This window comes from Mus caroli, chromosome 12 (assembly GCF_900094665.2).
Source record: "Mus caroli chromosome 12, CAROLI_EIJ_v1.1, whole genome shotgun sequence".
Classification (NCBI taxonomy): Eukaryota; Metazoa; Chordata; class Mammalia; order Rodentia; family Muridae; genus Mus; species Mus caroli.
In genome coordinates this window covers 86,774,711-86,789,974 of record NC_034581.1, presented here as the reverse complement: position 1 = coordinate 86,789,974, position 15,264 = coordinate 86,774,711, and the positions used below count along the sequence as shown (strand labels likewise).

The following is a 15,264-nucleotide window of genomic DNA, read 5'->3' as shown; positions in this document are numbered from 1 at the left end:
AAATACATTTAGCTATTTTTTATTAATGCATTTTTCTTTCTCTTATTTCCTTAAATAAATCGTACCTAGTTGTGTTTCCTGCTTCCTAAACCTACTGTCTGAAACCTTTGCAGGTCTGACTGACTCATTTCTCACTCCTCCCAATATCTGGCTTGCTCTTATTCATGATACTGCGATTTGCTACGTACTTTGTGGTTTGTTAGGATTATGTTTCTACCATCATCCTCTTGGGACATTCTGCCTGAGATTGGGGCAGTTTCTTCCAGAAAGGGTTAGTATTTGCTTTTTCCCAGGTACATGAGGCTACCTGGGAATATTTCAAATGAAATCTAGGCTAAAGGTTTTTCAGATCCACATAAAATCCTTATGTGGAACCTTCTATCAGAAGATTTTTCCCAAATCTAAGGTAGACATTAGTCTTTGTATATCCAACTGGAGGTAAAAAGTGTTCCCGTCTATGCATCTGAGCTCTGTTAGGTTATCTGTCTTGGGTTGACTGTAGGTTTATTCTTCCCTCTCTCCTTCACATGAGCCACACAGCCTCAGCCTCAGCAGAGGGTCTCGGGTTCAGCAGTCCTCAGGGTATGAAATTCAGCGGAGTTTTGTTTGCATTTCTAGGTTCCGGATTTCACCTCTGATAATTCTTTACTTTGCTGATAGCTCTATGTTGAGTACTAGATAAGGTCAAGACCCTTCACCCAAGAGCTAATTTCCATCGTGGTTCCAAGTACCTGATCCTAATCTAGGGAGCGGCAGACCTAGAATGAGCTTTTAGAAGCTCGCCTTCTTTGCTTTCTATTTCTGTTATTTGTTCGCGTGTCCTTTGTCTCTGTGTAGAGGCCATGGTTTGGTTTTGACAGGCTCTCTTTGATACAGATTGCTGGGGAGTGATTTGTGGTTCTTCTTCTGGACATAACCCACAAGTAATGAGTGCCTACCTACCTCGTGCCAGGCAGCATTCGAGGAGGTAAGCAAAACAGACAAAAGTCCTTACTCCCAACACATGAAACTCAAGAAGAAGGAAGACCAAAGGGTGGATACTTCCTTCCTAGAATGGGGAACAAAATACCCATGGAAGGAGTTACAGAGACAAAGTTCAGGGCTGAGACTGAAGGAAGGACCATCCAGAGACTGCCCCACCCGGGGATCCATCCCATATACAACCACCAAACTCAGACACTATTGAATATGCCAGCAAGATTTTGCAGAAAGGACCCTGATATAGCTGTTTCTTGTGAGGCTATGCCAGTGCCTGGCAAATACAGAAGTGGATGCTCACAGTCATCTATTGGATGGAACACAGGGCCCCTAAAGAAGGAGCTAGAGAAAATACCCAAGGAGCTAAAGGGGTCGGCAACCCTATAGGAGGATCAACAATATGAACTAACCAGTACCCCCCAGAACTGTGTCTCTAGTTGCACATGTAGCAGTAGATGGCCTAGTCGGCCATCAATGGGAGGAGAGGCCCTTGGTCTTACGAAGATCATATGCCCCTGCCAGAGCCAGGGAACAGGAGTGGGTGGGTTGGGGAGCAGGGTGGGGGGAGGGTATAGGGGACTTTCAGAATAGCATTTGAAATGTAAATGAAGAAAATATCTAATAAAAAAAACCCTCCTTACTCCCTAGTGATCTCAAATTCTAGCTGAAGTCAGCCATATAGCTGGTCACATAGTAATGATGCTAAACAGAAAGAAAGAAAGAAAGAAAGAAAGAAAGAAAGAAAGAAAGAAAGAAAGAAAGAAAGAAAGAAAAGAAAGAGGAGAAAGAAAGAGAAGAAAAGAAAGAGAGAAAGAAGAAGAGAAAAGAAAAGAGAGAAAGGAGCTTTTCGTTTGTGGAGAGGATAGCTCACGAGTGATTTGCAGGGAGAATAGCTTGAAAGAAAAGAGCTGTGAGCCCTCAATGCAAAAATCTAGATGTTTCAGACACAGATTTTCTTTTGTTTTATTTTTATACTGTCACAAGGATTGCCACCGATTCCTTCTGAGATCTCAACTTTCCCTTTCCGTCTCTTAGCCAAACTTGACCTTCTGTTCTTCGGCCAGGGTAACCGTATGAACGTGCAGGTTTCTTAACCTCTGTGTTGGTTAAGCCTGAGTAGAGGAAGCCACCACCTCCCTCCCAGTGCAAACAGATCAAACGCTAAAACATTTGTAGACAATCTTTGAATGGGTTCTCTGCCAACGTACTTGCTTGTGCCCCTCATTCTCTGCTCACCGACGCTCTAGCCCGGTACAATCCTTATGCAGCACTGTACAGAACTCTTGTGGCGGGCGGTTCACTAAGAACAAGTACATTGAGCTAAGAAGCTGTATTTTTAAAAAGGAAAAAGAAAAACCAACAAGAAAAAAAAAAAACCACTCTGCTTTTTTGAGAGGCCTGTCAGTGCAGTTATTGCCTGTAGGAGATATTTTATTTGTGTTCTCAGCTGCCCCACTAAATCTCACAGCGTGTGTAACAGTGTGCAGAACTTCCAGTTATTGTCAGGCTTGGACCGAACAGCGACATCTTGCACATGCATGTGTGTTTGCCTAAATCCTTTTTTTGTTTGTTGTTTGTTTTTTGTTTTTTGTTTTTGTTTTTTTGAGACAGGGTTTCTCTTTTAGCCCTGGCTGTCCTGGAACTCACTCTGTAGACCAGGCTGGCCTCGAACTCAGCCTTTTTTTTTTTTTTTTTAAAGATTTATTTATTTATCTATCATTATTATTATACATAAGTACACTGAAGCTGTCTTCAGATGCACCAGAAGAGGGCGTCAGATCTCATTACAGGTGGTTGTGAGCCACCATGTGGTTGCTGGGATTTGAACTCAGGACCTCTGGAAGAGCAGTTAGTGCTCTTAACCGCTAAGCTATCTCGCCAGCCCTTGCCTAAACCCTTAACCCAAATGTCTTCTGCCTCTGATTCGGCAATGCAGCCTGGTACATTTTCCTGAGTTTATTGATGCACTAGGAAAAATGGAGGGCATGCCCCGGTGAAAGTGAAGCTGCAAGGATTCTGCAGTTTGGGCCTGAACGAAACTGAAATCGAAATTTAGAAATAACATCAGGGCCTACAGTTACTTGTACTCTCTTAATTCGATTTTGTTTGGTTTTGCTTTAATTTGAGGGTCCTAAGACCCAAGTTTCAATCTGCTTTTATGTGCATATGTATGCAGTATGTATACTTGTGTATGTCTTAAGTGGGAGGAAGCCACGGGTTAACAGACCCCCATCCCTGGTTTTTGTGAGACTACAGGATCTCTCACTGGGACCCAGTGCTCTGATCGGAGTAGCCTGGGTTGCTGGCAGGCCCCACTGAACCTCTGCCTCTGCCTCCATCCTGCTGGTACTACTAGCACATGAAACCCCACCTGTTTTATTATGTAGGTGCTTAGGATCAAACCCAGGTACCCCTGCTTCAACAGCAAGGACTTTACCCTCTGTCCGAGTCACTGTTCTATTGCTATAAAAAGACACTGTGACCAAGGCAACACTTATAAAAGAAAGCATTTACCTGGGGCACATCTCACTGGCAAGTGCAGGCAGAGAAAGATTGATTGATTCTGGCCTGACCTTTTCAAACCTCAAAACCCACTCTTAGGGACACACCTCCTCCAACAAGGTCACGCTCATTCCAACAAGGCCACACCTCCTAATCCTGTCCAAATAGTTCCTTCTACTAACTAGGGACCAAGCATTGAAACATATGGCCTATGGGGACCATCCTCAGTCAAGCCACCATACCAACTGACCTATCTCTCCAACCCCTCGGTATGTTTTTAACAGTGACTCCCCATGAGACCTCAGCCAATCCACACTCTCTGTCCTCATCCCAGGCCTTTCCTTGCCTTTTATGGTGGCCGCCACTGCCTAGGACCTGAATGATGGCTAAACATAAGCAAAAGACAACTATTTATATCAGCTCCCCTCCAATTTTCGTCTGTTCTCAGCCCTCACGTTGACCATGCCCTGCTGGACATGCCCTTCCTTCGACTCTCTGAGAAGATGCCCTTTGACGTCGGAGAGCAGTTGGACCACCCATTCTGAGGACACCAGCAGTCCCAGCGTTGCTCCTTCCTACACAGACCTGCAGCTCATCAATACCGAGGAGCAGGCAAGCGGCGGGGCTTCCGGGACCGACTCCACCGGTAAGCCGGAGTTCCAAGCCAGAGCACTGAGCACCTCTCTTTTGGCACACTTGGGGGTGGGGGTGGGGGGCTTTCAAGTCCTCCCCTCCCCCACCCCAGCCAGCTTCGTTTGCAGAATGAGTACCTATGTGGTTGTCCAGTTGGAAAGCTAGCATCCTCAGTGGTTTGCAGTCGTGCTGGGGTGGGAGGTGACGTATACACAGACGGCATGGTTAGCTTCACAGTGGAAAAGCATTTGATGGTGCATCTTGAAGGTGTTGCCTTCTGACTGCTTAGTACAAGTATCGTTCCGCTGTCAGCGTATTCTCTCCTGCCATTGCTGCTGATCTGAGTGTAATATATTCACCAGGCTGAATCTCTCAGCCGGCCACCCACACATCCTTCCTCCTCAGTAAGAGTAAGGTGGATTTCAAGAGAGAAAAACCGTTACGTGAAACAGAACGAGAATCTGGGTTCAGCCACAGCCTCTAGACTGGTAATGATTTTGCAGCCAAATGCCTGTAGCATGGTGCCTTCTCTGAGCTGTGCACTGGCCTGTAATGTCCCACGGTCTCATTGGTTAAACTCTGCAGTAGTCCCAGGATGGGCTTCTGGCTTTCATTGCAGGTGGAAGACGGGTCCACCAACAAGCACTGTATCGTGGCCTGTTTGGATTGGTGTTTGTGCTATTTGTCCAAAGGATTGTTCTCCTCTGAAAATGACAGGAATTACTGCTAGGTGCTCTATGGCCGAAACTATTCCAATAGACACCCCCACAGTGTCAACCATATTTTGTTTTCCTTCTCAAAAACATTGTGAAGCTTGTCGCTGTATCGTTTTTGATGTTTAGATAACATCTTCTCTCATGCAGGATGCTGTTAGATTCTTCAAGCATTAAGAGTGATCCTGCACGGAGAGTCAGAGGTTTAGACAGGATTGGCTTTGGAATTTGATAGAATTGCCCTCCAGCGTGGTTCACCAAGGAACCTATCTTTGCCAGCCACAGTTCTTAAGGGCATTTTGTGTGTATCAACACTCCCTTGGTTTGCTTTTGTCTTTGACTTATGTGGCTATTAAATGCCCACAACTCCCATTTTCACAGTAAGGGAATCTCCTGAGCAGGAGGCAGCTGCAGCAGCTGGAGCTCTTAGGGAGAGAGGCTGGGCTTCCTCTTTACCACTCAGAGCCAGCCCTCTGATTCCTTCCCAAGACTTCACAGGGACGGGGCACACACTTCCTGTACTGAATGGATGCTTCGATCCCACAGACAGATGTTCAAATCCTGGGTCTGCCATACCAGCCACATGCCCATCAGCAGTCCTTATACTATATACTGGAAGATTTATATGCACATAGACACGTGTATATGCATGTGCTCTTATTTTTCCCATTACTGGGACCAAATACCTGACAAGAGACAACTCAAGGATGGCGAGCTTTGTTAATGCTGTGGTTTGAGAGAATGCAGCCCATCCCAGGAGGCAAGCACTGGAGCAGGTGGCCTCAAGGTGTTCAGAGCGTGTGGCTGTGGCGGGACTCCTCACTGCCTCACATCTTAGTGGAACAGGAAGCAGACAGACAGGAAGCAGGGCCTGGTAAATTTCAAGACCTCCCCCTAGTGACTCAGTTCCTCCAGTGACCATCTATAGTCCCCCAAGCATCTCCTGCTGGGGACCAAGGGAATAATGACAAGGGGCTCTGGGGACTTTTTTTAATATTGGAATAATGGAGGCTGGGGGAAGGGAAAAGGAGAGAGAGTGTGTGTTTGTGTCACTAGAGATCAAATGGAGGGCCACACGCATGCTCTGCAAGTGTTCTGTTCCTAAGCTCCACCAACCCAAGGCCCTTACTATCTTTATGACTCAATTTTATCATCTGGAAAACAGAAATAATAGTCTGTACCTTACCACGTGTGATAGACAGTTTGTGTAGAACAAGTTACATGATGCCTGACTTGGAAGGTGTGACACCAGGGATAAACTTCTTGCCCTGCCAAAGAGGTCTCATGGCCCTGGGGAAGAACACATTGGGATGTTTATCGAAGAAAACAGGAAGGGTGCTTGGTTCTCGTGTGGTGAATGGGCTTCTGCTTCGTCATTAAGTGGAAGTTGCTTATGCTAATTCTCATCAGTTCAAGTGGTTAAAATCAGAGTTGTAGCCTGAACTGGACGTGGTGCCATTAGTAATTCTTATTATTACTGATAGGTTATTTCCCCACCAGCGAAATGAGCCAATTCAAGCCAGATTAGAGGATATGCATGTCTGTCTGTCTGTCTGTCTCTCTCTCTCTCTCTCTCTCTCTCTCTCTCTCTCTCTCTCTCTCTCTCTCTCTCTCTCTCTCCAGGTTTATTGGGAAGCCACTCTCAAGTGAGTTCACTAGTCCCAAGTCAGGGAAGGAGACATAGGGGAGGGAAAGAGAAAGACAAGAAGCACATGGACAGATAGAGGGCGAGAAGAGAGAAAAAGAGAAGAGAGACCAAAACGTCTGGATCATATAGGAAACAGTCTTTGGGCCGGGGGAAATCTCAGCCCCTGGGCTGGAAAGTTCAGGGTAGAGGGTAGGGTATGCCAGGTAGAGACTGAGGGATGCTGGGAGAACCTGGAGGCCTGGTCTATTTCTGCTTGTTAAATATGCGCCTCAGCTGCTTGCCCTGGGTCTGAATCCCAACATTAACTTACAGTTACTATTATTTTTGCAGTAAGGATCGAACCCAGAGGTTGCTAACATCTTCCTTTTCTCAGTATCATTGTTATAGTTCACAGTCACAAAAAATCTCCTTCCCAGTTGCTTTGTCAGGGTCCTAGGAGAGACCAGATGGTACCCAGGGAGGGGCTTACGTGGAGAGAATTCAGTGAAAGCACGGCGCACAGCAGGAGGCAATAGCTGGCTTCCGAGGCAAGCCCCTACAGTCTCCCTGGCTGAGCAGAGCATGAGGATGGCAGCCAGGACTGGTGCTCCGGCTGTGTCCCTTTGGGTAAGGATGGATCTTGGCACTTGGGCACAGCCTGCCTGATAGTAGACTGCAGGGACCTGAGTCACAGTCCCCTCCCTGTCATCTGTGTAGGAGTTCTGCAGGGATTTGGCAGCCACACAAGACAGAGTGATTTGCGATGTAATTGTGGAGAGAAGGATTCTGTGATCAGCCCACACCTTCTCCTCAATTTCTCACCAACCACAGGGATAACTACAGGAGCAACACAAACAAATCCCCTGGAGTTGGCTGCCTATGGGGGATGGAGGGATGGAGTGCTAGAGCGTAGAGGTGATGTTCTCTCTAGAGATCCCCATTCCAGGGCAAATGACAGGAGAATTAGGAATAAGCACAACCTCAAAAACACCCTTTTCTCTGTCATCCCTGTCCCCAAGGTCTCCTTTGCCTAGATAAGAAAAGCACAGCTGTCACCTTCATCAGGCTGAGAATGCTACCGCCTTTACACAAGTTTGTACCCAGCCAGAGGATGGGGGAACGGGAGCAAGCCCCTTCCTTTGATCTCTGTTGTAAGCAAGGAAGAAAGCACACATAAGCATCTGTAGTCATTACAAGATGCTTTAAGTGGTAGGACTCTGGTGTCTGCTTACAGGAAAAGTGTAAATTTTAGTGTGAGATCAGAATGCACAACTCTGGACAAACTGAGGAGTGTCGGACTCAAATGTCTGTTAACAGAGGCAAGAGTTATCACCGTCCCAGATCCCTGTAGGTCATTCACATTTAGAGTCCAGCATTTCCCAGCCTGTGTTCCATGGAGCAACTTTAGCTAAGGCAGGATGCTAGGAGTACTTGGTTACGGCTTGCCGTGCCAGCTCTGCTGCAGATCTACAATGTGCTTGTGCAGTACAGACTTGAAAAAGTTCTGAAGCATATGTATGTAATGCACATGTATACATACATAAATATGCATATGTGCTTATACATACACACATATGTTCAGTTTTCCATTGAGTTATCCCTCCTGTCTGGTCAGATGTCAAAGTATGGCAACCCGAAACACATGAATTAGCAAGTTTTACTCGGAATTACATATCTGCACTAAAGTGTTGGAAGAAAACAGAACTGGGGGAGAGAGATTTGGTGAACTTGCTGGGATGAGTTAACTTTAGAAGCTGGCTTTGCTTAGTCTCTAGCACTGCTAACCCTCTCCAACTTTTTTTTTTTTGGGGGGGGGAGTGGGGAGGGTTGTTGTTTTAAGTTCTAGACCCAGAAGGTGTAAAAGTGCATTTGCTCTGCTTCCTTTGTATGTAAACTGCCACAGACTTTGAAACAAATTTAGACCAGATGACCGTGGTTCATCTGCATTTAGCTCGCTGCAGTGGAGTTCTGCCAGAGCAGAAGGTCTCTCCCCAACATGTAGGCCTTTTGGTTTTCTTTCTCAGAAACAAGTGTTTGTGTCAGATAAAGAGTTGTGGACTGAAGTTGGTAAAGTTTTTTGTTTGCTGTTTCTTCTCCTTCTTGGCATATGTGTGTGTGTGTGTGTGTGTGTGTGTGTGTGTGTGTGTGTGTGCAATAATATGTGTGTGTGTATGCATGCAATAATATGTGTGTGTGTGTGTGCAATAATATGTGTGTGTATGCATGCAATAATATGTGTGTGTGTGTGTGCAATAATATATATATGTGTGTGTGTGTGTGTGTGCATGCACGTGTGCTTGCGCGTGCGTGCACGCACGTCTTGTGGAAGCTGGTCCTTTCCTTATGCCATGGAGGGATTGAATTATCAGGTTTGGCAGCCAGCACTTTTACCTGCCAAGCTGTTTCTCCTACCCGCTGATTATAATCTTCTGAATGATAATTCCATTTCTCCTAACAGGGATACAGAGTCGTTTTTTAATTAAATTACATGTTTTCTCATTTATGAAAAAAATACAAATTTAACCTGACTTCTGTTTCTGTAGTCTAGATGTATTCATTAGTTGTACACTTTGTGTTTTAATGGATGTTAAGAAAATACCCTTCCCTACAATAAGTATCTCCCAAAGTCTGCTTTGTTTGAAACTCTAGAGTTTCTCAGAGCACGGATACTTACACACACTTCTTACATTTTACCAGTTGTAGAGAACAAAGAAGAATATTAGATGTTATTTTTCTACAAAGAAAGATTTTTTTCTTGTCATCTTGTCAGTAAAGAGATTTTTACATACATATAACTTAATAATATTTCTATTTATAGAGCATCTGCTATGTGCCAGGGAGGAATGTGCTGCACACTGTATACACAGATTAACCAGTCTTCCCAGTCTTAAAAGGGCATGTTGCTCAGATGCAGATACCCACAGCCAAACGTTGGACAGAGATTAGGGGAAGGATTAAAGGCCAGAAGGCAATGGCAACTCCCCCACCCCCAAGACCAACAGTGTCAACTAACCTGGACCCCAGGGAGATCTCAGAAACCAACCAAAGACTACATTGGCTAGACCCTGGCACATATGTAGCAGAAGGCTGCTTTGTTCGGCCTCAGTGGGAGATGATGTGCCTAATCCTGCAGAGACTGGATGGGCCAGAGTTGGGGGATACCCAAGGGGGCCTGCCTTCTCAGAGGCAAAGGGGAGTGGGGAAGAACTCTGAAGGAGGGAAAGGGCAGCATTTTGGAAAGTTAGTTAGTTAGTTAAAGAGAAAGGGGGAAAGGGAAGAGAGAGGGAGAGAGAGAGAGAGAGAGAGAGAGAGAGAGAGAGAGAGAGAGAGGACCAACATATTACTGTCCCATGTCACGAGTACAGAAATAATACCTAAAAGGGTTTAGTCTCAGTCCCACCACTAGAAGGGAAACACTACGATTTAGCCCACCTCTCTCCTCTGCTCACCAGCCCTGTCTGGCATGCAGTGAAAGCCTGGTGTTAGGGATAGAATGAGCTGTGAGAAGGAGCAATTAATGACAGCCTTCCGTAAGGTTGGCACTGCTCCATCTGCGTCTCCCCAGAGCTGCATGCAAACCTCTCTTGTGCAGTGAACTCAGTGGAGGAGAATGATTCAGGAGTCTCCAGGCAGACTGACACCATCTTGGAAGAATGAGCTGTGTGTACTTCTTCTCCAGCACCATGTCCGTCCTGTGTTTTGAAATTCTGCAGTGGAGTTTTGTTGAATAGTTATTTTAATATAAGACTGAAAGGCCCTCATTTGCAAGCTTATTTTCCAGTGTTCACTGAAACTGAATCCCAGGACTAAGAAGAATTACAAGGATGAATAGTTGGGAAAAAAATTTCTTGCCATGTTTTCAACCATTGAGCTGTTATCGTCTGTGGTGGTGGGGTTCAATAAAGAAATTGCCAACAGGACTGCACCACAGTAAGGTTAAGGGAAGACTTTTAGAGTTAAGAGATAAAAGAGAGGAAATATGCAGAGGCATCTGGAAAATTCCAGAGCAGAAAGAGAAAGAAGTAGAGTGAACAAGGCCAGCAGACTGGGCATGGCCAAGGCTATCTAGGAGAAGGGAGATGGGGGTTGGGGGAGAATAGCAAGAGCAGAGAGAAAAGCTCTAGCCTGGGGAGAAAGGCAAGGGTTACAAGGAGGATGGGGAGCTGGGAGGAAGGAAGGGCCAGGAGACAGGGAGGAATGGGGGGATGTCAACTATGTATAACAAGCTCTTGCGACTAGGGACTGAAGGGTTCTGGAAGCTACCATGGACCTTGATGTGCTGATAGGTGCCACAGGTATATGCTACTTAGAGAGCCATATGTCCCTTCTGCTAGAGGTAAGAGGAAGTTACCCTTTTGGGGAACAGGCTTCACACGCTCCTAAGAAATGGTGGCTTTTATCTAACTGCCCCAAATCCTCCTGTAATCCAGGCTGGGCTCATTTCTGGATATCTGGACTGCCTTTTGAAGTCTGAAGAACTGGAATTTCTTTTGGACCCGAAATTGTCTAGTTTGCTTTAGTATTCATTTAATTTTACTGTAACCCTCTAGTGAAAAAAAAATTTAAGAACGCCTGTGGGTGTAGGGAGGATATGATCTGTCTGAGGTTGGGTATCTTTGAATCTGACTGTCCTACACATTCTTTGACCAATGCAGCCATATTTCTGCCCCAACCCTCATTATTCACCTCAGAGTGTGAATGAAGGTTACTGTGAGAAAGCTTATCACCATGATATTACATTTGGTTCTCAGGTTCTCTGTGTGGGGCAAAAGGTAAGAGCAGGGACACTAAGATGTGGTATTTCAAGTATTATCAAAATGGCATCTGGAACCTCTGAATAAAGTACCCGTGGTTCCCCAAAGATTTTTACAAGTCCCTCCTAAAACTGCTCAGCTGCCGATCCTGAAGAGGAGAGGATGCCTGTAATTCTTGGCAGTCATTACCTCCTGTGGTACTTGCTCAGCGTGTAAATGAAGACACATTGTCCACAGTCGTGTATTAGTGAAGAAACAAAATTCAGATTGGCGTCCAGGTCTGTCCATGCTACATGGCCCTCCTGGATGGAGACACCCTCTGTCCCAGCGCTCCAAGGAACCGTTTTAAGATGCTGTGTTTTCTCAACCCTAAACTGGTAATCAGAAGTGGATATTTGGAATCACTTAGCATCCAGATGGTTCATGAACTTGGGTGATGGTACCCCGAATTGGCCCTCATCCCCAGGGAGGACGTGAAACAAGCATTTTCCTTGATAATGGATGTGGTCAAGAAACTGAAGCATTGTTAACAGCACCTCTTGAATAGTCGCCACCTATATAAGCACCGACGATATTAGTCTTCCTTCATCGCTGTAACAGAAGACGCGGCAGAGGCTGTTTGTAGAAGGATTTGTTGTGGCTCACAGTTTGAGAGTACAGTCCGTCATGATGGAGGAGGAGTGTGGGGACAGGGGTGTGAGGCACCTGGCCACCCTGCGTCTGTAGTCAGGAAGCAGAGAGAACTGAGTGTTCCTGCTCAGCTTGCTTTCTCCTCCCTACTTAGCCTAGGACGCCATACCGGAGATTGGTGCTGCCCACACTCAAGGCAGATTTTCTCAGCTCACGTAACCTAATCTATCAACTCACTTATAGACATGACCAGAGGGTTTTGTCTCTAATGACCTCTCAAAATACCATGTGTCACAGACACTCTGAAATGAGGATGGATATGGGCCGTATTATGGGTTGTATTGATGCTATATTAGCACATCATTGCTGTTGTGTTTGTGCTACTATCTCATAAATTATTGAAATCTGTTTTTAATGTTTAGTAAGAATTTCAGCATAAATAGTTTCTTTTTAAAATCTATATCCTTATTCTTAAAGTTAGCCTGTGGTGGATTGACTATGCTTCGCCTAGGGAGTGCACTATTAGGAGGTGTGGCCTTGTTGGAGGAAGTGTGTCTTGGTGGGTGTGGGCTTTGAGACCCTCTTCCTAGCTTCCTGGAAGCCAGTCTTCTAGCATCCTTCAGATGAAGGTGTAGAACTCTCAGCTCCTCCTACACCATGCCTGCCTGGATGCTGTCATGTTCCCACCTTGATGATAATGGACAGAACCCCTGAACCTATAAGCCAGCCCCAATTAAATGTTGTCCTTATAAGAGTTGCCTTTGTCGTGGTGTCTGTTCACAGCAATAAAACCCTAACTAAGACATAGTCCATTGTCCTGAAAAGGAGAGGGTCTAAGCATTTAGCCCTGTCTCTCCTGGAACTCACAGAGATCTGCTTGCCTCTGCCTTCAGAATGATGGAATTAAAAGCATGCTCCACTATGCCTGGCCCTCAGTGGGTCTTACTGACTGCCAAAGGACCTATGGCACAAATATAATAATAATTCTGAGTCCTAATTTGTTGACACCCTAATGTTGGTGCTGTGAAGGACAGGTGTGATTTCACACTCAATGATTCAGTTATCTCACATACAGGGAGATACATGTGCCAGCCACTGAGCTAGGACCTGGCTGTATAAGGACCGACCAACAGCATAAACAATGGCTTTGGTCCCCAAACAGCTTGCAGTCACCCGGGGGCTGTGGCTATATTTGAAAGTAAGTCAAAACTATAATGAGAGAGCTTCTATGGTAAGAAAGGTTGGGAGAATTACAAGGAAACAGCACAGGAGACTGCCTCCAAATCAGTGGTATGGGGAGGTTCTCGAGAGAGCCATTTCAAGGCAGAACAGCTCACTGAGCTTGAAGAAAGGCCTTAAAATTAAAGAACTCACAGTGAGTTCAGAGAACCCGGTGCCTTTGTTTGATTAACTGATTCCGTTCATCCCAGCCAGTGCGTCTGTCGAGCATGCTGTTCTGTACAGTAGTGGCCTCTGGACACATGTTGCCAATGAGCACTTAAGATGCAGCTAGGGGGAATAATTTGATTTTTCATTTAAATTAATTTAAAATGTAAAGAGCTACATGTGAGTGGTGACTATATAACAGGTTAAATCCTAGACTCAAGGTAGGGCTTTGGAGCAAACTCTCATTAAAGCGTTTGAAATAGCTGGGTGATGGTGGCACATGCCTTCAATCTCAGTACTCAGGTGTCAGATCTCTTGAGTTTGAGGCCAGACTGGTTTACAGGGTAAAAGTTCTAGGACAGCCAGAGCTACACAAACAACAAAGTTTGAAATAATGTCTAAGAAAAGCATCCATTAAAGGTTTGGAACCTGGGAATAAATGAGTGGGAGAGAGAAGATTACAGCAGCCACCAGGACAGGATCCAGACAAGATACACAGTGGCCCAGACCAGGGGCTGGACTGCATTGGAGAAAACCAAAGAGTCCAAAGTAGTTCAGAGGGACAGGATTTCAAACAGGTTCCCCTATTATGTTTCAGAAACTTCCATTTTTGTGTCTGTTCTTGTCCTTAACCCTGAATAATCTCCCCCTCTAAATGCACACATGACAAACTCCTACTGATTAAGACAAAATAGTCTGTGAAAAGCATAGTCCTATAGATTGGGACTTCTTTTACTCTTTAGTTGTGTGTGTGTGTGTGTGTGTTACGTGAAAAGGGCACTCTTGGTACAGCACATTGTCAGAGGTCAGAGACAGCCATCTTGCTGGCCTCAGAATGGGACTCCAATAAGCCACTCCAAGCAAGTTCTCTGTGACTTGTTCCATGTCACGTGTACCGCAGCTGTCCCTACCTTGGGCCAAGGAGGGCTGTTTGCTCAGACATCATTTTCCTATGGTATTCCAGGAACTAAGAAGCTGCCCCACAGATGGTTTTACAGAGGCACTCCCTTCCTGATATGCTGCCAGCACCATACTCCTGCCTCCAGCCTGAGCAACCTAAGGAATGCTGACTTCAAAATACTTTGTTCCCAAGTCTGGGAGTCAGTAAAGAAAAGCGAGAGACATAGAAGTTAGTTCTCCTGGGGTGGGGGAGGTGACGCAGTGATGAAGAGCTCTGGCTGCTTTCCTGGAGGACCTGAGTTCCCATGTCAGCACCCATGTCAGGAGCTTACGATCATGTAGAACTCCAGCACCAGGGGACCTGATACCTTTTCCTAGCCTCAGTGAATACCTACACATGAATGATATATACTCAAAGACACATATGTGTATGAATAAAATAATCTTTACAAATTAGTTCTTCTGGTTTATAGTTCTGAATAATTTGTTGGGTTTTTTTAATGTAAGATATACTTTTTGAATAAGAGAACAAATATACCCGAGATGGAGAGCATCTGACATGTGACACAGTTTTCCAGATAATTACAACTTGTTTAATGAGTTACCATGGTTATTATTATGTCTCTCTACAGCAATAGAAACAGTCCCCAGTTTGTGGCACTGTTTGGTGAGGTTTAAGAGGCTCATCCTTGCTGGAGGATGTGTGCCACCGGGGACACCTTTGAAAGTTTAAAGCGTTACCAGGCTGGAGAGATAGCTCAGAAGTTTAGAGCTTGTGACTGCTCTTCCAGAAGTCCTGAGTTCAATCCCAACAACCACATGGTGGCTCACAGCCATCAGTAATGGGATCTGATTCTTCTAGTGTGCAGGAAGACAGAACACTCATATACGTAAGATACCTGAACAAGTAAATCCTATTTTAAAAAGAAAGTTTGAAGCCTGCCCCCACCCCTCTTTTGGCTCTCCCTCTACTCAGTGCCTGCCGTCATAGACAGGAGCTGTCAGCTTCCACCTTCTGCCACTCTGCCTCTACCCTACCATGCTGGGCTCAAGGTCCATCAGCCACGATAAAACTTTCCTTCTATAAGTTTCCTTGGTCATTGTGTTTGGTCACAACAATCTCAAAATAACTAAGGTAATG

General features: G+C 45.4%; 1 protein-coding gene across 3 annotated transcripts in view; it reads left to right on the top strand.

The window, feature by feature from the left end:
• Positions 1 to 15,264, top strand: part of Ston2 (stonin 2) — a 141,426-nt gene that overhangs the window by 62,285 nt on the left and 63,877 nt on the right. For 2 of the 3 annotated variants that reach the window (XM_021179014.2, XM_029484600.1), the window contains one exon: positions 3,929 to 4,126. In XM_021179014.2, the coding sequence (XP_021034673.1) occupies positions 3,929 to 4,126 (198 nt within the window). Of the gene's footprint in view, positions 1 to 905; positions 968 to 3,928; positions 4,127 to 15,264 lie in introns of those variants that run through there. The other variant, XM_021179015.2, reaches the window with a different exon arrangement.